At 44.8% G+C, this 24,660-nt stretch overlaps 1 protein-coding gene across 1 annotated transcript in view; it reads left to right on the forward strand.

The window, feature by feature from the left end:
• ABCC9 (ATP binding cassette subfamily C member 9) overlaps window positions 1-24,660 on the forward strand; it is a 351,651-nt gene that overhangs the window by 218,972 nt on the left and 108,019 nt on the right. Inside the window, exons 27-29 of the mRNA XM_038765661.1 lie at window positions 3,060-3,217; window positions 10,731-10,823; window positions 24,515-24,617. Coding sequence (XP_038621589.1) covers window positions 3,060-3,217; window positions 10,731-10,823; window positions 24,515-24,617 — 354 coding nt within the window. The remainder of the gene's footprint in view (window positions 1-3,059; window positions 3,218-10,730; window positions 10,824-24,514; window positions 24,618-24,660) is intronic.

Consider the following 24,660-nt stretch of genomic DNA (forward strand, 5'->3'; position numbering starts at 1 on the left):
AGAGAAGCAGCGTGGCTTTGCGGAAAGAGCCCGGGCTTGGGAGTCCGAGGTTGTGGGTTCTAATCCTGCCTCCACCCCGGGTCAGGTGTGTGACTTTGGGCAAGTCACTTCACTTCTCTGGGACTCAGTGACCTCATCTGGAAAATGGGGATGAAGACTGTGAGCCCCACAGGGGATAACCTAATTACCTTGTATCTCCCTCAGCTCTTAGAACAGTGCTCGGCACATAGTAAGCACTCAACAGCTAGCATTATTATTATTATTATTATTATCATCATTAATAAATATAATTGAATGAATGAATGAGCTTCCAGATCCGAGAGGATGGGTGTACAAAGCACTTAGCACAGTACTCTGCACACAGTAAGCACTCAATAATAATAATAATAATAATGTTGGTATTTGTTAAGCACTTACTGTGTGCAAAGCACTGTTCTAAGCGCTGGGGGGGATACAAGGTGATCAGGTTGTCCCACGTGGGGCTCACAGTCTTCATCCCCATTTTCCAGAAGAGGGAACTGAGGCCCAGAGAAGTGAAGTGACTTGCCCAAAGTCACACAGCTGACAAACGGTGGAGCCAGTATTAGAACCCATGACCTCTGACTCCAAAGCCTGGGCTCTTTCCACTGAGCCATGCTGCTTCTTCCAGATCCGAGAGGATGGGTGTACTAAGCGTTTAGTATTGTGTTCTGCACCTAGTAATCGCTCAATAAATATGATTGAATCAATGAAGTGCTTAACAAATACCAACATTATTATTATTATTATTCTCTGCATCTCAGTCACCTCATCTGTATAATGGGGATGAAGACTGTGAGCCCCCCGTGGGACAACCTGATCACCTTGTATCCCCCCCCAGAGCTTAGAACAGTGCTTGGCACATAGTAAGTGCTCAACAAACAGCACAATTATAATTATGTGTGACCTTGGGCAAGTCACTTCACTTCTCTGGGCCTCAGTTCCCTCATCTGTAAAATGGGGATGAAGACTGTGAGCCCCCCGTGGGACAACCTGATTACCTTGTATCTACCCCAGTGCTTAGAACAGTGCTTGGCACACAATAAGTGCTTAACAAATACCAACATTATCATTATTATTATTCCAGCGCTTAGAACAGTGCTTCGCACATAGCAAGCACTTAATAAATGCCATCATTACTAATAATAATAATGATAATAATGGCATTTATTAAGCGCTTACTATGTGCAAAGCACTGTACTAAGCGCTGGGGAGATTACAAGGAGATCAGGTTGTCCCACGGGGGGCTCAGAGTCTTAATCCCCATTTTCCAGATGAGGGAAATGAGGCCCAGAGAAGTGAAGTGACTTGCCCAAAGTCACTCAGCTGACAATTGGCAGAGCCGGGATTCGAACCCAGGACCCCCGACTCCAAAGCCCGGGCTCTTTCCACTGAGCCACGCTGCTTCATTATCATTATTATGCCAAGTCGGCAACGTATAATTCTACGATTGGAAGAATGGATGAGCTTCCAGATAGGGACTGTTTCTATACGTTGCCGACTTGTACTTCCCAAGCGCTTAGTACAGTGCTCTGCACACAGTAAGCGCTCAATAAATGCAATTGATTGATTGATTGATAGGATGGGTGGCTTGGGCTGAGATGGGAATGTTGGGAGAGGAGCCGATTTGAGGGGAAAGACGAAGGGTCTCAAGCGTTGTCCTGTTGGCTATTACAACCTGTAATATATGTATATATGTTTGTACATATTTATTACTCTATTTATTTTACTTGTACATATCTATTCTATTTATTTTATTTTGTTAATATGTTTGGTTTCGTTCCCTGTCTCCCCCTTCTAGACCGTGAGCCCGCTGTTGGGTAGGGACTGTCTCTAGATGTTGCCAACTTGTACTTCCCAAGCGCTTAGTCCAGTGCTCTGCACACAGTAAGCGCTCAATAAATACGATTGATTGATTGATTGATTGATGGATTGAGAGGATGGGTGGCGTAGACTGAGATGGGAATGTTGGGAGAGGAGCCGATTTGAGGGGAAAGACGAAGGGTCTCAAGCGTCGTCCTGTTGGCTATAACAAGCTGTAATATATGTATATATGTTTGTACATATTTATTAATCTATTATTTATTTATTTATTTTACTTGTACATATCTATCCTATTTATTTTATTTTGTTAATATGTTTGGTTTTGTTGTCTGCCTCCCCCTTCTAGACTGTGAGCCTGCTGTTGGGTAGGGACCGTCTCTAGATGTTGCCAACTTGGACTTCCCAAGCGCTTACTCCGGTGCTCTGCACACAGTAATCGCTCAATAAATACGATTGATTGATTGATTGAGAGGATGGGTGGCTTAGGCTGAGATGGGAATGTTGGGAGAGGAGCCGGTTTGAGGGGAAAGACGAAGGGTCTCAAGCATCGTCCTGTTGGCTATTACAACCTGTAATATATGTATATATGTTTGTACATATTTATAAATCTATTTATTTATTTTACTTGTACATATCTATTCTATTTATTTTATTTTGTTAGTATGTTTGGTTTTGTTGTCTGCCTCCCCCTTCGAGACTGTGAGCCTGCTGTTGGGTAGGGACTGTCTCTAGATGTTGCCAACTTGGACTTCCCCAGCGCTTAGTCCAGTGCTCTGCACACAGTAAGTGCTCAATAAATACGATTGATTGATTGATTGATTGATTGAGAGGATGGGTGGCTTAGGCTGAGATGGGAATGTTGGGAGAGGAGCCGGTTTGAGGGGGAAGACGAAGGGTCTCAAGCGTCGTCCTGTTGGCTATTACAACCTGTAATATATGTATATATGTTTGTACATATTTATTACCCTATTCATTTATTTATTTTACTTGTACATATCTCTTCTATTTATTTTATTTTGTTAATATGTTTGGTTTCATTCCCTGTCTCCCCCTTCTAGCCTGTGAGCCCGCTGTTGGGTAGGGACCGTCTCTAGATATTGCCAACTTGGACTTCCCCAGCGCTTAGTCCAGTGCTCTGCACACAGTAAGCGCTCAATAAATACGATTGATTGATGGATTGATATTACAGTGACATTTTTCCATTGGGTTTGTCTTAGCACATCCCCCCAACCCTGGAATCCCTGACGCGCTCCACCTTGCTCTGCCTGTCTGCCATCGGAATGATCTCCTACGCCACGCCCGTGTTCCTGGTCGCCCTGGTCCCCCTGGGAATCGCCTTTTATTTCATCCAGAAATACTTCCGAGTGGCTTCCAAGTAAGATTTCCCGGCGGGAATCTCAGCTCTCTCCCCTGCCCCTTCCCCCAGGCTCTGCAGCTTGTCTGAAAATCATCATCATCATCGCACATTTTTATAATGGCATTTATTAAGCGCTTACTATGTGCCAAGCACTGTTCTAAGCGCCGGGGAGGTTACAAGGTGATCAGGTTGTCCCCCGTGGGGCTCCCAGTCTTCATCCCCGTTTTCCAGATGAGGGAACTGAGGCCCAGAGAAGTGAAGTGACCTGCCCCAAGTCACCCAGCTGACAATTGGCGGAGCCAGGATTTGAACCCATGACTTCTGACTCCAAAGCCCAGGCTCTTTCCACTCAGCCACGCTGCTTCTCTGATTATCATGTGCAGAGAACTATATTATACATATAATGTCACTCGGCGGACAAGTGGGATGAGATCCCGGCTCCGCCAATCGTCCGCTGTGTGACCCTGGGCCAGTCACTTACCTTCGCTGGGCCTCAGTGACCTCATCTGTAGAATGGGGATGAAGACTGCGAGCCCCCCGTGGGACAACCTGATCACCTTGTATCATCCCCGGCGCTTCGAACAGTGCTTTGCACATAGTAAGCGCTTAGAGAAGCAGCGTGGCTCAGTGGAAAGAGCCCGGGCTTTGGAGTCAGAGGTCATGGGTTCGAGTCCCGGCTCCGCCACATGTCTGCTGTGTGACCTTGGGCAAGTCACTTCACTTCTCGGAGCCTCAGTTACCTCATCAGTAAAATGGGGATGATGACTGTAAGCCCCACGTGGGACAACTTGATCACCTTGTATCCCTCCCGGTGCTTAGAACAGTGCTTTGCACATAGTAAGCGCTTAACAAATGCCATCATTATTATTATATTATTATTATTAACAAATGCCATCATCATCATCATCACACATGTTTTGTTTTGTTGTCCGTCTCCCCCTTCTAGACTGTGAGCCCGTTGTTGGGTAGGGACCGTCTCTAGTTGTTGCCAATTTGTACTTCCCAAGCGCTTAGTACAGTGCTCTGCACACAGTAAGCGCTCACTAACTTCTAGACTGTGAGCCCGCCGTTGGGTAGGGACCGTCTCTAGATGTTGCCGACTTGTACTTCCCAAGCGCTTAGTCCAGTGCTCTGCACACAGTAAGCGCTCAATAAATACGATTGAATGAGCGAATAAATATAATTGAATGAATGAATAATAATAATAATAATGGTATTTGTTGAGCGCTTACTATGTGCCAAGCACTGTTCTAATAATAATAATAATAATAATGGTGGTATTTGTTAAGCACTTACTATGTGCGAAGCACTGTTCTAAGCACTGGGGGGATACAAGGTGATCAGGTTGTCCCATGTGGGGCTCACAGTCTTAATCCCCATTTTACAAATGAGGTTACTGAGGCACAGAGAAGTGAAGTGACTTGCCCAAGGTCACACTGGGATGTAGGTCTCTCTCATAACAATAATAATAATGGTATTTGGGTAGGGACCATCTCTATATGTTGCCGACTTGTACTTCCCAAGCGCTTAGTACAGTGCTGTGCACACAGTAAGTGCTTAATAAATATGATTGAATGAATGAATGAATGAGTGCTTACTATATGCCAAGCACTGTTCTAAGAATGGGGATATATGTCTCCCTCATAATAACAATAATAATAATAATAATAAGTGTATTTGTTGAGCACTTACTATGTGTCAAGAACTGTTCTAAGAACAGGGATATATGTCTCCCTCATAATAACAATAATAATAATAATGGTATTTGTTCAGCGCTTACTATGTGCCAAGCAGTGTTCTAAGAACGGGGATATATGTCTCCCTTATAATAACAATAATAATAATAATAATAATTGGTTTGTTGAGCACTTACTATGTGCCAAGCACTGTTCTAAGAACGGGGATATATGTCTCCCTCATAATAACAATAATAATAATGATAATAATGGTATTTGTTGAGCACTTACTATGTGCCAAGAACTGTCCTAAGAATTGGGATATATGTCTCCCTCATAATAACAATAATAATAATGGTATTTGTTGAGCGCTTACTATGTGCCAAGCACTGTTCTAAGAATGGGGATATATGTCTCCCTCATAATAACAATAATAGTAATAATGATATTTGTTGAGCGCTTACTATGTGCCAAGCACTGTTCTAAGAACGGTGATATATATCTCCCTCATAATAACAATAATAATAATTATGGTATTTGTTGAGCGCTTACTATGTGCCAAGCACTGCTCTAAGAATGGGGATATATGTCTCCCTCATAATAACAATAATAATAATGATAATGGTATTTGTTGAGCACTTACTATGTGCCAAACACTGTCCTAAGAACGGGGATTTATGTCTCCCTCATAATAACAATAATAATAATAATAATAATGGTATTTGTTGAGCACTTACTATGTGCCAAGCACTGTTCTAAGAATGGGGATATATATCTCCCTCATAATAACAATAATAATAATAATGGTATTTGAGCGCTTACTATGTGCCAAGCACTGTTCTAAGAATGGGGATATATGTCTCTCCCTCAGAATAACAATAATAATAATAATAATAACAATAATAATAATAATGGTACTTGTTGAGCGCTTACTATGTGCCAAGCACTGTTCTAAGAATGGGAATATATGTCTCCCTCATAATAACAACAATAATAATAATAATAATGGTATTTGTTGAGCACTTACTATGTGTCAAACACTGTCCTAAGAACGGGGATTTATGTCTCCCTCATAATAACAATAATAACAATAATAATAATAATAATCATGGTATTTGTTGAGCACTTACTATGTGCCAAACACTGTTCTAAGAATGGGTTTATATAATAATAATAATAGTAGCATTTATTAAGTGCATACTACTTGCAAAGCAGTGTTATAAGCACTGGGGAGGTTACAAGGTGATGAGGTTGTCCCATGGGGGGCTCACAGTCTTCATCCCCATTTTCCAGATGAGGTAACTGAGGCCCAGAGAAGTGAAGTGACTTGCCCAAAGTCACAGAACTGACAATTGGCAGAGCCGGGATTTGAACCCACGACCTCTGACTCCCAAGCCTGGGCTCTTTCCACTGAGCCACACTGCCTGTCTGTCTCCCTCATAATAACAATAATAGTAACAATGACATTTGTTGAGCGCTTACTATGTGCCAAGCACTGTTCGAAGAATGTGGATATATGTCTCCCTCATAATAATAATAATAATAATAATAATAATAATAATAATAATAATAATAATGGTATTTGTTGAGCACTTACTATGTGCCAAGCACACTGTTCTAAGAGCTGGGATAAATGTCCCCCCTCCAGACTGTAAGCCCACTGAGGGAAGGGAATGTGTCCATTTATTATTAGAGAAGCAGCCTGGCTCAGTGGAAAGAGCCTGGGCTTGGGAGTCAGGGGTCACGGGTTCTAATTCTGGCTCCGCCGCTTGCCAGCTGTGTGACTTTGGGCAAGTCACTTCACTTCTCTGTGCCTCAGTTACTTCATCTGTAAAATGGGGATTAAAACTGTGAGCCCCCCGTGGGACAACCTGATCACCTTGTACCCTCCCCAGCGCTTAGAACAGTGCTTTGCACACAGTAAGTGCTTAATAAATACCATCATTATTATTGTTATTATTATTATTGCCAGCTGTGTGATGTTGGGCAAGCCGCTTCACTTTTCTGTGCCTCAGTTCCCTCATCTGTAATAATAAGAACAGTGCTTTGCACATAGTAAGTGCTTAATAAATGCCATCATTATTATTATTATTATTATTATTATTAATGATGGCATTTGTTAAGTGCTTACTATGTGCAAAGCACTGTTCTAAGCGCTGGGGAGGATACAAGGTGATCAGGTTGTCCCATGTAGGGCTCACAGTCTTAATCCCCATTTTACAGATGAGGTAACTGAGGCCCAGAGAAGTTAAGTGACTTGCCCAAAGTCACACAAGCGGCAGAGCTAGGATTTGAACCCATGACCTCTGACTCCCAAACCCAGGCTCTTTCCACTGAGCCACGTTGCTTCTCAGCAGGCCATGGAACTTCTCAATCAATCAATCGAACATTCATTGATTGATTATTTGTTGAGCCCCTTGCTGTGTGCAGGGCACTGTACTAAGTGTATTTTTATTAATGATGTGTGCACGTCTATAATTCTATTTATAATGATGCTACTGAGGCCTGTTTACTTGTTTTGATGTCTGTATCCCCCCTCCTAGACTGAGCCCACTGTTGGGTAGGGACCGTCTCTCTATGTTGCCAACTTGTACTTCCCAAGCGCTTAGTACAGTGCTCTGCACACAGTAAGCGCTCAATAAATATGATTGAATGAATGAATGAATGATTGTCTCTCTTTGTTGCTGAATTGTACTTCCCAAGCGCTTAGTACAGTGCTCTGCACACAGTAAGCACTCAATGAATACGAATGAATGAGTGAATGATTGTCTCTTTGTTGCTGAATTGTACCTCCCAAGCGCTTAGTACAGTGCTCTGCACACAGTAAGCGCTCAATAAATACGAATGAATGAATGAATGATTGTCTCTTTGTTGCTGAATTGTACTTCCCAAGCGCTTAGGACAGTGCTCTGTACACAGTAAGCGCTCAATAAATACGATTGAATGAATGAATGAATGATTGTCGCTCTTTGTTGCTGAATGGTACTTCCCAAGCGCTTAGTACAGTGCTCTGCACACAGTAAGGGCTCAATAAATACGATTGATGATGATGATCTAGAGATGCAGCGTGGCTTAGTGGAAAGAGCCCGGGACTGAGTGTCTAGAAGTCTAGTCTAAAATGAATACATAAATAGAGTAATAAATATATACAAACATATATACATATATACAGGTGCTGTGGGGAAGGGAAGGAGGTAAGGCTAGTTCTCCAAAATTCCTGGAAGTAATAATAATAATGATGGTATTTGTTAAGCGCTTACTATTTGCCAGGCACTGTTCTAAACCCTGGGTAGATATAAGGTCATCAGGTTGTTCCACGTGGGACTCACAGTCTTCAGCCCTGTTTTCCAGCTGAGAAAACTGAGGCGCTGAGAATAAAAATAATGATAATAATAATTACGGCAATTATGAAGCAGGTACTACGTGCAAAGCGCTGTTCTAAGCGCTGGGGAGGATACAAGGTGATCAGGTTGTCCCACGGGGGGCTCGCAGTCTTCATCCCCGTTTTACAGATGAGGGAACTAAGGCCTAGAGAAGTGAAGTGACTTGCCCAAAGTCACACAGCTGACAAGTGGCGGAGCCGGGATTTGAACCCACGACCTCTGACTCCAAAACCCGGGCTCTTTCCACCGAGCCACGCTGCTTCAGGTTGTCCCACGGGGGGCTCACAGTCTTCATCCCCATTTTCCAGATGTGGGAATTGAGACCCAGAGATGTGAAGGGCAAGTGGCAGAGCCGGGATTTGAACCCATGACCTCTGACTTGAAAACCTGGGCTCTTTCCATTGAGCCACGCTGCTTCAGCTTGTCCCACGGGGGGCTCTCAGTCTTTATCCCCCTTTTCCAGATGTGGGAACTGAGGCCCAGAGAAGTGAAGTGACTTGCCCAAAGTCACCCAGCAGACAAGTGGCAGAGCCGGGATTAGAACCCAAGACCTCTGACTCCCAAGCCTGGGCTCTAAATGCCTCTCCCTACTCTAACGATAATGATGATTCATTCATTCAATTGTATTTATTGAGCGCTTACTGTGTGCAGAGCACTGTACTAAGCGCTTGGGAAGTACAAGTTGGCAACATATTCATTCATTCAATCGTATTTATTGAGCGCTTACTGTGAGAAGAGCACTGGACTAAGCGCTTGGGAAGTCCAAGTTGGCAACATATAGAGACGGTCCCTACCCAACAGCGGGCTCACAGGCTAGAAGATAGTGATCATTGTGATATTTGTTAAGCGCCTACTACTATCATAATAGTATATGAGAAGCAGCGTGGCTCATTGGAAAGAGCACGGGCTTTGGAGTCAGAGGTCATGGGTTCGAATCCTGGCTCCGCCACATGTCTGCTGTGTGACCTTGGACAAGTCACTTAACTTCTCTGAGCCTCAGTTCCCTCATCTGTAAAATGGGGATTAAGACTGTGAGCCCCACGTGGGACAACTTGATCACCTTATATCCCCCCCAGCGCTTAGAACAGTGCTCTGCAATCAATCAATCAATTGTATTTTTTGAGCGCTTACTATGTGCAGAGCACTGTACTAAGCGCTTGGGAAGTACAAATTGGCAACACATAGTAAGCACTTAACAAATAACATAGTCTGCACATAGTAAGCGCTTAACAAATGCCATTATTATTATTATTATTATTATTATTATTATTATTATTGTTATCATGGGGAGGGGGGAGATAAATTGCCAGGAAGCCCGGCCTTGCCCTCTCTGCCCTCTGTGACGGTGACCTTCTCAGTCTGGAGGCCTTCCCAGACTGAGCCCCCTCCTTCCTCTCCCCCTCGTCCCCCTCTCCATCCCCCCATCTTACCTCCTTCCCTTCCCCACAGCACCTGTATATATGTATAGATGTTTGTACGGATTTATTACTCTATTTATTCATTTATTTTATTTGTACATATATATTCTATTTATTTTATTTGGTTAATATGTTTTGTTTTGTCGCCTGTCTCTCCCTTCTAGCCTGTGAGCCCGCTGTTGGGTAGGGACCGTCTCTAGATGTTGCCAACTTGGACTTCCCAAGCGCTTAGTACAGTGCTTTGCACGCAGTAAGCGCTCAATAAATACCATTGAATGAATGATTGAATGAATGAATGAATGTCTATATGTTTGTACGGATTTATTACTCTATTTTATTTGGACGTATTTATTCTATTTATTTCATTTGGTTAATATGTTTTGTTTTGTTGTCTGTCTCCCCCTTCTAGACTGTGAGCCCGCTGTTGGGTAGGGACCGTCTTTAGATGTTGCCCACTTGTACTTCCCAAGCACTTAGTACAGTGCTCTACACGCAGTAAGCGCTCAATAAATACAATTGAATGAATGATTGAATGAATGAATGTGTATATGTTTGTACGGATTTATTACTCTATTCATTTATTTTATTTGTACATATATATTCTATTTATTTTATTTTGTTAATATGTTTTGTTTTGTTCTCTGTCTCCCCCTTCTAGACTGTGAGCCCGCTGTTGGGTAGGGACCATCTCTAGATGTTGCCAACTTGTACTTCCCAAGCACTTAGTACAGTGCTCTGCACACAGTAAGCGCTCAATAAATACGATTGAATGAATGATTGAATGAATGAATGAATTAATTAATGTCTATATGTTTGTACGGATTTATTACTCTATTTTATTTGGACATATTTATTCTATGTATTTTATTTTCTTAATATATTTTGTTTTGTCATCTGTCTCCCCCTTCTAGACTGTGAGCCTGTTGTTGGGTAGGGACTGTCTCTAGATGTTGCCAACTTGTACTTACCAAGAGCTTAGTCCAGTGCTCTGCACACAGTAAGCGCTCAATAAATACGATTGAATCAATGAATAAATGACCTCTGTCTGTTCCAGGGACCTCCAGGAGCTGGATGACAGCACGCAGCTGCCTCTCCTCTGCCACTTCTCAGAAACCGCCGAAGGCCTTACCACCATCCGAGCATTCAGGTGGGTAAATCCGTCTCCAGACCCTAATGATAATAATGATAATGATCATTATGATATTTGTTAAACGCTTGCTATGCACCAGACACTGTTCTAAGCGCTGGGGAAGATACAAGGTGATCAGGTTGTCCCATGGGGGACTCCCAGTCTTCATCTCCATTTGACAGATGAGGGAATTGAGGCCCAGAGAATAATAACAATAATAATAGTGGCATTTATTATGTGCTTACTATGTGCAAAGCACTGTTCTAAGCTTCAAGGTGATCAGGTTGTCCCACGGGGAGCTCCCAGTCTTCATCCCCATTTGACAGATGAGGGAACTGAGGACCAGAGAATAATAATAATAATAATAATAATAATAATAATAATGGCATTTTTTAAGCACTAATTCTGCACAAAGCTCTGTTCTAAGCACTGGGGAGGTTACAAGGTGATGAGGTTGTCCCACGGGGGGCTCACAGTCTTCATCCCCCTTTGAGAGATGAGGGAACTGAGGCCCAGAGAATAATAATAAGAATAATAATGGCATTTATTAAGCACTTACTATGTACAAACCACTGTTCCAAGCACTGGGGAGGTTACAAAGGTGATCAGGTTGTCCCACGTGGGGCCCACAGTCTTCATTCCCATTTTATTCATTCATTCAATCATATTTATTGAGCACTTACTGTGTGCAGAGCATTGTACTAAGCGCTTGGGAAGTACAAGTTGGCAACATTTAGAGACAGTCCCTACCCAACTGCAGGCTCACAGTCTAGAAGGGGGAGACAGAGAACAAAACAAAACATATAAACCAAATAAAATAAATGGAATAAATATGTACAAATAAAATAAATAAATAAACAGAGTACTGAATCTTTACAAACATATACCCATATATACAGGTGCTGTGGGGAAGGGAAGGAGGTAAGGCGGGGGGAAGGGGAGGGAGAGAGGAAGGAGGGGGCTGAGTGTGGGAAGGCCTCCTGGAGGAGGTGAGCTCTCAGTAGGGTTTTGAAGGGAGGAAGAGAGCGAGCTTGGCGGATGGGCAGAGGGAGCAGGGCATTCCAGGCCAGGGGGAGGACGGGGGCCGGGGTGTGATGGCGGGACAGGCGAGAGCGAGGTATGGTGAGGAGATCAGCGGTGGAGGAGCGGAGGGTGCGGGCTGGGATGGAGAAGGACAGAAGGGAGGGAAGGGAGGAGGGGGCCAGGGGATGGATGGACAGCCTGGAAGCCCAGGGTGATGCGTAGGTTGATTGGTAGCCACTGGAGATTTTTGAGGAGGGGAGTAATATGCCCAGAGCGTTTCTGGACAAAGATAATCCGGGCAGCAGCATGAAGTATGGATTGAAGTGGAGAGAGACACGAGGATGGGAGATCAGAGAGAAGGCTGGTGCAGTAATCCAGACAGGATAGGATGAGAGCTTGAACGAGCAGGGTAGCGGTTGGGATGGAAAGGAAAGGGCGGATCTTGGCGATGTTGCGGAGCTGAGACCGGCAGGATTTGGTGATGGATGAGGTGATGGATGGCAGATTTTACAGATGAGGGAACTGAGGCACAGAGAAGTGAAGTGGCTTGCCCAAAGTCACACAGCTGACAAGTGGCAGAGCTGGGATTTGAACCCATGACCTCTGGCTCCAAAGCCCCTGCTCTTTCCACTGAGCCACGCTTGCCCAGAGTCACACAGCTGACAAGTGGCAGAGGAGGGATTAGAACCCACAACCTCTTGACTCCCAAGCCCAGGCTCTACATGCATCTCCTGACTCTAATGATAAGGATGATTATGATCATTGTAATATTTGTTAAGCACTTACTATATGCCAAGCACTGTCCTAAGCTCTGGGGGAGATACAAGGTCATTATGTTGTCCCATGTGGGGCTCAAATTCTTCATCCCCATTTGACAGATAATAATAATGATGGCATTTATTAAGCGCTTACTATGTGCAAAGCACTGCTGTAAGCGCTGGAGAGGTTACAAGTTAATCAGGTTGTCCCACAGGGGGCTCATAGTCTTAATCCCCATTTTACAGTTGAGGCAACTGAGGCCCAGAGAAGTGAAGTGACTTGCCCAAAGTCACACAGCTGACAATTGGCGGAGCCGGGATTTGAATCCATGACCTCTGACTCCAAAGCCCGGGCTCTTTGGGAACTGAGGCACAGATAAGTGAAAAATGACTTGCCCAAAGTCACACAGCTGACAAGTGGCAGAGGTGGAATTAGAACCCACAACCTCTGACTCCCCCTCTCCCTCTCGTCCCCCTCTCCATCCCCCCATCTTACCTCCTTCCCTTCCCCACAGCACCTGTATGTATGTATATATGTTTGTACAGATTTATTACTCTATTTATTTATTTATTTATTCTACTTGTACATATCTATTCTATTTATTTTATTTTGTTAGTATGTTTGGTTTTGTTCTCTATCTCCCCCTTTTAGACTGTGAGCCCACTGTTGGGTAGGGACCGTCTCTATATGTTGCCAACTTGGACTTCCCAAGCGCTTAGTACAGTGCTCTGCACACAGTAAGCGCTCAGTAAATATGATTGATTGATTGATTGATTGATTGACCCCCAAGCCCGGGCTCTAAATGCGTCTCCCGACTTTAATGATGATGATGATGATCATTGTGGTATTTGTTAAGCACTTACTACATGCCAGATGTTGTACAAAGCGCTGGGGTGGATATGAAAAAATTGGGCTAGAGCAGTCCCTGTCCCACATGGGGCTCACACTCTTATTATTCATTCATTCATTCAATCAATGTTATTTATTGAGTGCTTACTGTGTGCAGAGCACTGTACTAAGCGCTTGGAAAGTACAATTCAGCAATGAAGAGAGACAATCCCTGCGCACACCAGGCTCACAGTCTAGAACGTAATTCATGTGTGTAATTCACTCTTCGTGGCTCAGTGGAAAGAGCCTGGGCTTTGGAGTCAGAGGTCATGGGTTCAAATGCCGGCTCCGCCAACTGTCAGCTGGGTGACTTTGGGCAAGTCACTTCACTTCACTGGGCCTCAGTTACCTCATCTGGAAAATGGGGATGAAGACTGTGAGCCCCCCATGGGACAACCTGATCACCTTGTAACCTCCCCAGTGCTTAGAACTGCTTTGCACATAGTAAGCGCTTAACAAATACCATCATTATTATTATTATTAATGCAGTCTTACCTGTCTATTCATTTTTTTTCGTAATCTGTCTCCCCCCTTCTAGAGTGTGAACCCATCATTGGGTAGGGATTTTCTCTGTTGCCGAATTATACTTCCCAAGTGCTTAGGACACTGCTCTGCACACAGGAAGCGCTCAATAAATAGGATTGTATGCATGAATGAATGACTAGAAGGGGGGAGACATAGCAAATCTAGTAAACAGGCATCAGTAGAAATAAATAGAATTATATCCCCATTTTCCAGATGAGGTTGCTGAGGCACAGAGAAGTGAAGTGACTTGCCCAAGGCCACACAGCAGACAAGTGGCAAAACCGGGATTAGAACCCACGACCTTCTGCTTCCCGGGCCTGAGCTCTAGCCGTTAAGCCATGCTCTAAACTCCCACCCTCTCTGCAACCCTTCAAGAAAAGCAGTATGGCCTAGTGGCAAGAGCCCGGGCTTGGGCGTCAGAGGTCATAGGTTCTAATCCCGGCTCCGCCACTTATCAGCTGTGTGACTTTGGGCAAGTCACTTCACTTCTCTGGGCCTCAGTTACCTCATCTATAAAATGGGGATTAAGACCGTGAGCCCCCCCAATGGGACAACCTGATCACCTTGTATCCCCCCAGTACTTAGAACAGTGCTTGGCCCATAGTAAGCGCTCAACAAATGCCATTTATTACGATGATTTTAATGATTATCATCCCACGGTCCAGCATCCCGGCTTCGCGGTGTCCCCGGGACGGAGAGGACCATTCCCCGGAGACGTTTCCGCCACAGAGAAATAGCCGTGAAATGAGAGTGGGATTCCGATGACCTTTTCCCGCTGGTTGTCAGACGGAGTAAAGGTCTGAGAATGTCCCGAAAGATGAGCTGGAAGGGGAGGGCGAGCGGCTTATTGAGTGTGTCAAAGTTTCCATTAGGAAAACCGCTGATAATTTGCCAGATGGAAACACGCGGAAAGAATCTCTGCTGCATTTTCCCCCTTCCCAGCCCCGCTGTTCCACCCGCTTGGAGTCAGATCTTGAGGACGGAGTGAAGAACACGGGTTCTCGCTGGAATCGATTTATTTATTACAGCTCGAATTTATTTTTATATCTCTAGTTTAGTTCCTCGTGTTGATGTCCGTATATCTGGAGTGTATTCATTTGGATCGCTGTCTGGTGGCTCTGTAATTTATTTATTTGGATGGATGTCGGTCTCCTCCTCTCTAATAATAATAATGTTGGCATTTGTTCAGCGCTTACTATGTGCAAAGCACTGTTCTAAGCGCTGGGGGGGGTACAAAGTGATCAGGTTGTCCCACGTGGGGCTCACAGGCTTAATCCCCATTTTACAGATGAGGGAACTGAGGCTCAGAGAAGTTAAGCGACTTGCCCAAGGTCACACAGCAGACGTGGCGGAGCCGGAATTCGAACCCGTGACCTCTGACTCCAAAGCCCGGGCTCTTTCCACTGAGCCACGCTGCTTCTCTAGACCGTCAGGTTGTGGTGGGTAGGCAATAGGTCTGCTTATTGTTGCATTCTATCAATCAATCGTATTTATTGAGCGCTTACTGTGTGCAGAGCACTGGACTAAGCGCTTGGGAAGTCCAAGTTGGCAGCATATAGAGATGGTCCCTACCCAACAGTGGGCTCACAGTCTAGAAGGGGGAGACAGAGAACAAAACCAAGCATACTAACAAAATCAATCAATCAATCAATCAATCGTATTTATTGAGCGCTTACTATGTGCAGAGCACTGTACTAAGCGCTTGGGAAGTACAAATTGGCATCACATAGAGACAGTCCCTACCCAACAGTGGGCTCACAGTCTAAAAGGGGGAGACAGAGAACTGAACCAAACATACCAACAAAATAAAATAAGTAGGATAGAAATGTACAAGTAAAATAAATAAATAAATAGAGTAATAAATATGTACAACCATATATACATATATACAGGTGCTGTGGGGAAGGGAAGGAGGTAAGACGGGGGGATGGAGAGGGGGACGAGGGGGAGAGGAAAGAAGGGGCTCAGTCTGGGAAGGCCTCCTGGAGGAGGTGAGCTCTCAGCAGGGCCCACAAAATAAAATAAATAGAATAGATATGTACAAGTAAAATAAATAAATAGAATAATAAATATGTACAAACATATATCCATATATACAGGTGCTGTGGGGAAGGGAAGGAGGTAAGATGGAGGGGATGAAGAGGGGGACGAGGGGGAGAGGGGGAGATGATGGTATTTGTGGGGTTTTTTTTTGCATTTGTTAAGCACTTACTATGTGCAAAGCACTGTTCTAAGCGCTGGGGGGATACAAGGTGATCAAGATGTCCCACGTGGGGCTCACAGTTTTAATCCCTATTTTACAGATGAGGTAACTGAGGCTCTGAGAAGTTAAGTGACTTGGCCAAGGTCACACAGCAGACATGTGGTGGAGCTGGGATTCAAACCCACGACCTCTGACTCCAAAGCCTGGGCTCTTTCCACTGAGCTACACTGCTTGTTAAGTGCTTATTATGTGTGATGCACTGTTCTAAGCTCTGGGGGGTTACAAGGTGATCAGGTTGTCCCACGTGGGGCTCACAGTCTTCATCCCCATTTTACAGATGAGGGAACTGAGGCCCGCTGTTGGGTAGGGACCGTCTCTATATGTTGCCAACTTGTCCTTCCCAAGTGCTTAGTACAGTGCTCTGCACACAGTAAGTGCTCAATAAATACGATTGAATGAATGACTGTATGAATGAGGCCCAGAGAGGTCAAGGGACTTGACCAAAGTCACACAATTGACAAGTGTACTTCCCAAGCGCTTAGTACAGTGCTCTGCCCACAGTAAGTGCTCAATAAATACGATTGAATGAATGAATGAAGTGGCAGAGCCAGGATTAGAACCCATGACCTCTGACTCCCAAGACCGGGCTCTTTCCACTGAACCACGCTTCTACTCTACGCAGTGCTCTGTACCCAGTAAGCACTCAATAAATTCATTCATTCATTCAATCGAATTTATTGAGCACTTACTGTGTGCAGAGCACTGTACTAAGCGCTTAGCACTGTACTAAATACGGTTGGGTGAATGGGAGGAGGATGTTTAATGGGACCGTGCTTTTTGAAGAAGCTGGCATTTGTCTACCTTCAGTGAGAATAATAATAATAATAGTAATCTGCACACAGTAAGCGCTCAATAAATACGATTGATGAATAATGATGATGATGATGATGGCATTTGTTAAGCGCTTACCATGTGCAAAGCACTGTTCTAAGCGCTGGAGAGGTTACAAGGTGATCAGGTTGTCCCACGGGGGGCTCACAGTCTTAATCCCCATTTTACAGATGAGGGAACTGAGGCACAGAGAAGTTAATAATAATTCCACAATTTGTTCAGTGCTTACTATGTGCCAGGCACTGTACTAAGCACTAGGGTGGATACAAGCCAGTCGGGTTGGATACAGTTCCTGTTTCACATGGGGCTCACGCTCTTCATCCCCATTTGACAGATGAGGTGACGGAGGCCCAGAGAATAATAATAACTGTGATACTTATTTTTTAAGCTCTTACTATATGCCAGGCTCTGTACTAAGTGCGGGGTGGGGGGGGGGGGGGGGGCGTTTACAAGCAAATTGAGTTGGACACAGTCCCTGTCCCACGTGGAGCTCATAGTCTCAATCCCCATTTGACAGATGAGGTCACTGAGGCCCAGAGAAGTAAAGTGATCTGCCCAAGGTCACACAGCAGACCGTGAGCCCGTTTTTTTTTTAAATGGCATTTATTAAGCACTTACTGTGTGCCAAGCACTGTTCTAAGTGCTGGGGAGGTTAACAGGTAATCAGGTTGTCCCACAGGGGGCTCACAGTCTTCATCCCCATCTTCCAGATGAGGAAACTGAGGCCCAGAGACTAATAATAATAATAATAATAATAATAATAATAATAATAATGGTATTTGTTAAGCGCTTACTATGTGCAAAGCACTGTTCTAAGTGCTGGGGTAGATATAAGGTAATCAGGTTGTCCCATGAGGGGCTCACAGTCTTCATCCCCATTTTCCAGATGAGGGAACTGAGGCCCAGAGAAGTGAAGTGACTTGCCCAAAGTCACACAGCTGACAATTGTCAGGGCTGGGATTTGAACCCATGACCTCTGACTCCAAAGCCCGTTGTTGGGTAGGGACCGTCTCTATATTCATTCAATTGTATTTATTGAGCACTTACTGTGTGCAGAGCACTGGACTAAGCGCTTGGGAAGTACAAGTCGGCAACATCTAGAGACGGTCCCGACCCAACAGTGGGCTCACAGTCTAGAAGAGCTCATTCAAGCTGTCATCCTCTCCCGCCTGGACTACTGCACCAGCCTTCTCTCTGATCTCCCATCCTCGTGTCTCTCTCCACTTCAGTCCATACTTCATGCTGCTGCCCGGATTGTCTTTGTCCAGAAACACTCTGGGCCTGTCACTCCCCTCCTCAAAAATCTCCAGTGGCTACCGATCAATCTGCGCATCAGGCAGAAACTCCTCACCCTGGGCTTCAAGGCTGGCCATCACCTCGTCCCCTCCTACCTCACCTCCCTTCTCTCCTTCTACTGCCCAGCCCGCCCCCTCCGCTCCTCCACCACTAATCTCCTCACCGTACCTCGCTCTCGCCTGTCCCGCCATCGACCCCCGGCCCACGTCATCCCCCGGGCCTGGAATGCCCCCAATCCCTCTGCCCCTCCGCCAAGCTCGCTCTCTTCCTCCCTTCAAGGCCCTGCTGAGAGCTCCCCTCCTCCAGGAGGCCTTCCCAGACTGAGCCCCTTCCTTCCTCTCCCCCTCGTCGCCCTCTCCATCCCCCCATCTTACCTCCTTCCCTTCCCCACAGCACCTGTATATATGTATATATGGTTGTACATATTTATTTATTTATTTATTTCTTTTACTTGTACATTTCTATCCTATTTATTTTATTCTGTTGGTATGTTTGGTTCTGTTCTCTGTCTCCCCCTTTTAGACTGTTGGGTAGGGACTGTCTCTATATGTTGCCAATTTGTACTTCCCAAGCGCTTAGTACAGTGCTCTGCACATAGTAAGCGCTCAATAAATACGATTGATTGATTGATTGATAGAAGGGGAAGACAGACAGGCTCTGAGCCAGGCCCAGGCCACTAAGCCACGCCCCTTCCCCGAGTGAAGTGACTTGCCCAAAGTCTCACAGCAGGCAACATATTAGTAAGCACTTAGTCCAGTGCTCTGCACACAGTAAGCGCTCAATAAATACGATTGAATGAATGAATGAATATATGTATGTATGTCTGTACATATTTATTACTCTATTTTACTTGTACATATCTATTCTATTCATTTTATTTTGTTAATATGTTTGGTTTTGTTCTCTGTCTCCCCCTTCTAGACTGTGAGCCCACTGTTGGGTAGGGACCGTCTCTAGATGTTGCCAACTTGGACTTCCCAAGCGCTTAGTACAGTGCTCTGCACACAGTAAGCGCTCAATAAATATGATTGAATGAATGAATGAATATATGTATATATGTCTGTACATATTTATTACTCTATTTTACTTGTACATATCTATTCTATTTATTTTATTTTGTTAATATGTTTGGTTTTGTTCTCTGTCTCTCCCTTCTAGACTGTGAGCCCACTGTTGGGTAGGGACCGGCTCTATATGTTGCCAACTTGGACTTCCCAAGTGCTTAGTACAGTGCTCTGCACACAGTAAGCGCTCAATAAATACGATTGATTGATTGATTGATTCCTCTGGGCTTCCGTTCCCTCATCCGGAAAATGGGGACTGAGACAGTGAGCCCCACGTGGGACAGGGACCGTGTCCGACCCAAGTTGCTTGTCTCCACCTCAGTGCTTAGTACAGTGCGTGGCACACAGTAAGCGCTTAGCAAATATCATAATCGTTGTTCTCTGGGCCTCAGTGATCTCATCTGTAAATGGGGATTAAGAGTGTGAGCCCCTAATAGGGCAGTGACTGTATCCAACCTGATTACCTTGAATCTATCTCAGTGCTTAGAACAGAGAAGCAGCGTGGCTCAATGGAAGGAGCATGAGCTTGCGAGTCAGAGGTCATGGGTTCCAATTCCAGCTCCGCCAATTGTCATCTCTGTGACTTTGGGCAAGTCACTTCACTTCTGTGCCTCAGTTCCCTCATCTGGAAAATGGGGATTAAGACTGTGAGCCCCCTGGGGGACAACCTGATCACCTTGTAACCTCCCCAGTGCTTAGAACAGTGCTTTGCACATAGTAAGTGCTTAACAAATGCCATTATTATTATTTTTATTAATCTCTGTGCCTCAGTTCCCTCATCTGTAAAATGGGGATTAAGACTGTGAGCCCCCTGAGGGACAACCTGATCACCTTGCAACCTCCCCAGTGCTTAGAACAGTGCTTTGCACATAGTAAGTGCTTAACAAATGCCATTATCATTATTCTCTGAGCCTCAGTTCCCTCATCTGTAAAATGGGGATTAAGACTGTGAGCCCCACGTGGGACAACCTGATCACCTCGTAGCCTCCCCAGTGCTTAGAACAGTTCTTTGCACATAGTAAGCGCTTAATAAATGCCATTATTATTATTATTATTATTATCATTCTCTGTGACTCGGTTCTCTCATCTGTAAAATGGGGATGAAGACTGTGAGCCCCATGTGGGGCAACATGATCACTTTGTATCTTCCCCAGCACTTAAAACAGTGCTTTATACATAGTAAGCGCTTAACAAATGCCATCACTATTATCATTATTATTAACAGTGCCTGGCATATAGTAAATCCCTCTAGACAGTAAGATCGTTGTGGGCAGGGAATGTGTCTGTTTATTTTTAGTACAGCACCTTGCACAAAGTAAACGCTTAACAAATACCATCATCATCATTATTATTATTATTATTGTCCTCTCTCAATCACTTAGTATGGTGCTCTGCACATGGTAAGCGCTCCGTAAATATGACTGAATGAATCATTTAACAAATACCATAATAAAAACGAACAAAAAAATTCTAGAGAGGAGTTTATAGTATAAAATCAAATTTGTCCCAGCACATAAAAGCCCTTAATCAATCAATCAATCATATTTATTGAGCGCTTACTGTGTGCAGAGCGGTGTACTAAGCACTTGGGAAGTACATGTTGGCAACATATAGAGACAGTCCCTACCCAACAGTGGGCTCACAGTCTAATAAATGACACAATTATCATTTGATGGTACTGATGCCTGCCTATTTGTTTTGTTTGTTGTCTGTCTCCCCCCTTCTAGACTGTGAGCCCCGTGTGGGCAGGAATTGTCGCTATCTGTTGCCAAATTGTACTTTCTAAGCGCTCAGTACAGCGCTCTGCACGCAGTAAGCTCTTAATAAATACGACTGAATGAATAAGTGAATGAATTGGGGGTACGATCGTCCATTCTTGGAGCATTCAATCGATCAAAGGCTTTTTCCATTTTTTTTATGGTATTTGTGAAGCGCTCACTATGTGCCAGCCACTGTTCTAAGCGCTGGGGTAGATAGAAGGTAATCAGGTTGCTCCACGTGGGGCTCACAGTCTTCATCCCCATTTTACAGATGAGGGAACTGAGGCACAGAGAAGTGAAGTGACTTGCCCAAAGTCACGCGACAGACACGGGTTGGATGCTGGATTTAGAAGACAGGTCCTTCTGGCTCTCAGGCCCGTGATGTATGTGTCATCATCATCATCATCATCAGTCGTATTTATTGAGCGCTTACTGTGTGCAGAGCACTGTACTAAGCGCTTCGGAAGTACAAATTGGCAACATATAGAGACAGTCCCTACCCAACAGTAGGCTCACAGTCTAAAGTGTGTCATGACACACTACTTGTTGAGCCCTTACTGTCTCTCTCCATTGCCAAATTATACTTTCCAAGCGCTTAGTACAGTGCTCTGCACACAGTAAGCGATCAATAAATACGGTTGAACGAATGAATGTGCAGAGCATCACACTCAGCACTTGGGAAAGTACACTACAGTGCAACACAACTCAACAACAAAAGAACCACTGCGGATTTAGGAATGAAAGGGAGGGATTTCTTTCTCGCATCATCCTGGGACACTCAACATCATTCCCGGCTGTCAGGCTGGACAAAACTCATTACTTTAATTTGACTTTTCCCTCCACTCCAAAACATTTAGTAGGATTTTATTCTGCCCACCTCCCGTCGTCGCTTTGACTACGGAAAAGATCGGAGAAATGAAGACAAACTTAATTTGTAAGGTGGACTGATTTAGAACTGCATATCTTGATTTTCAGAAAGAGAGTGAGTCACAGGGTTTCTGTTGAATGAATAATAATAATAATGGCGTTTGTTAAGCGCTTACTATGTGCCAAGCACGGTTCTAAGCGCCGGGGGAGATACAAGGTGACCAGGTTGTCCCACGTGGGGCTCACAATCTTCAGCCCCATTTTCCGGATGAGATAACTGAGGCCCAGAGAAGTGAAGTGACCTGCCCAAAGTCACACAGCTAAGTGGCAGGAGGAGGATTAGAACCCACGACCTCTGACTCCCAAACCCAGGCTCTTTCCACTAAGCCACATTGCTTAGTACAAGCGCTTAGTACAGTGCTCTGCACACAGTAAGTGCTCAACAAATACGACTGATTGATTGCTTCTCAATGTGGAGGATGGAGAAGATGTTTATCAATCAATCAATCGTATTTATTGAGCGCTTACTGTGTGCAGAGCACTGTAGTAAGCGCTGGGGAAGTACAAGTTGGCAACATATAGAGACGGTCCCTACCCAACAGCCACTTCCTCATCTGGAAAATGGGGATTAAAACTGTGAGCCCCACGTGGGACAACCTGATTACCTTGTATCTACCCTAGCATTTAGAACAGGGCTTGGCACATGGTAAGCACGAAGCAGCGTGGCTCAGTGGAAAGAGCCCGGGCTTTGGAGTCAGAGGTCATGGGTTCAAATTCCGGCTCCGCCAATTGTCAGCTGGGTGACTTTGGGCAAGTCACTTCACTTCTCTGGGCCTCAGTTCCCTCATCTGTAAAATGGGGATGAAGACTGTGAGCCTCCCCGTGGGACAACCTGATCACCTTGTAACCTCCCCAGCGCTTAGAACAGTGCTTGGCACATAGTAAGCGCTTAATAAATGCCATCATTATTATAATGGATAGAGCACAGGACTGGGAGTCAGGAGGTTATGGGTTCTAATCTTGGCTCCTCCAGGTGTCTGCTGTGTGACCGTGGGCAAGTCACTTCACTTCTCTGTGCCACAGTTACCACATCTGTAAAATGGGGTATAAGGCTGTGAGCCCCACGTGGGACAATCTGATTACCTTTTAATACTAATAATGGTGGTATTTATTAAGTGCTTACTATGTGCAAAGCCCTGTTCTAAGCGCTGGGGAGGTTGCAAGGTGATCAGGTTGTCCCATGGGGGGCTCACAGTCTTAATCCCCATTTTACAGATGAGGTGACTGAGGTACAGAGAAGTGAAGTGACTTGCCCAGAGTCATACAGCTGACAGTTGGCGGAGCTGGGATTTGAACGCACGACCTTCTAGACTCCGAGCCCACTGTTGGGTAGGGACCGTCTCTATATGTTGCCAACTTGTACTTCCCAGGTGCTTAGTACAGTGGTCTGCACACAGTAAGCGCTCAGTAAGCGCTCAGGGGAAGCAGCATGGCTCAATGGAAAGAGCCCGGGCTTTGGAGTCAGAGGTCATGGGTTCAAATTGTCAGCTGTCAGCTGTGTGACTTTGGGCATGTCATTTAACTTCTCTGTGCCTCAGTTACCTCATCTGGAAAATGGGGACTAAGCCTGTGAGCCCCCCGTGGGACAACTTGATTATCTTGTATCTACCCCAGTGCTTAGAACAGTGCTTTGCACATAGTAAGCGCTTAATAAATGCCATTAAAAAATAAATAAATACAATTGATTGATTGATTGATTGTGAGCCCACTGTTGGGTAGGGACCGTCTCTATATGTTGCCAACTTGTACTTCCCAAGCGCTTAGTCCAGTGCTCTGCACACGGTAAGCGCTCAATAAATACGATTGATTGATTGATTGATTGATTGACTGTCTCTATATGTTGCCAACTTGTACTTCCCAAGCCAGAACTCTATCCACCAGGCCATGCTAGTTTTCAATCAATCAATCGTATTTATTGAGCGCTTACTGTGTGCAGAGCACTGTACTAAGTGCTTGGGAAGTACAAGTTGACAAAATATAGAGACAGTCAATCAATCAATCAATCAGTCAATGATGAGCTCTGCATCATCATCATCATCATCATCATCATCATCACTCTGCACACAGTAAGCGCTCAATAAATACGATTGATTGAGTGACTCCAAAGGCCGGGCTCTTTCCACTGAACCACGCTGCTTCTCCAGCGCTTGGAGCAGTGCTAGGCACATAGTAAGCACTTAACAAATGCCATTATTATTATTATCATCATCATTATTATTATTATTATTGTCCACCGTCCAGCTCCGCATTCTTCCCCTCCCTCTGACCCTGGGAGGTAAACTGAGGTGGACTGGTTTGGGATTGTTTTTCTGCGGGGGGGGGCTACCAGGGTCATATTTTTTTATTTCCTTCCTTTTTTTTTGTTTCCTTCAGGCACGAAACTCGGTTTAAGCAGCATATGCTGGAGCTGACGGACACTAACAATATCGCCTACTTGTTCCTGTCGGCTGCGAACCGGTGGCTGGAAGTCCGGACGGTAGGTTGCCTTCGGGATTTCCCAACAGACGGGATCGGGGTCT

The sequence above is a fragment of the Tachyglossus aculeatus genome, chromosome 2 (genome assembly GCF_015852505.1).
Source record: "Tachyglossus aculeatus isolate mTacAcu1 chromosome 2, mTacAcu1.pri, whole genome shotgun sequence".
Taxonomy (NCBI): domain Eukaryota; kingdom Metazoa; phylum Chordata; class Mammalia; order Monotremata; family Tachyglossidae; genus Tachyglossus; species Tachyglossus aculeatus.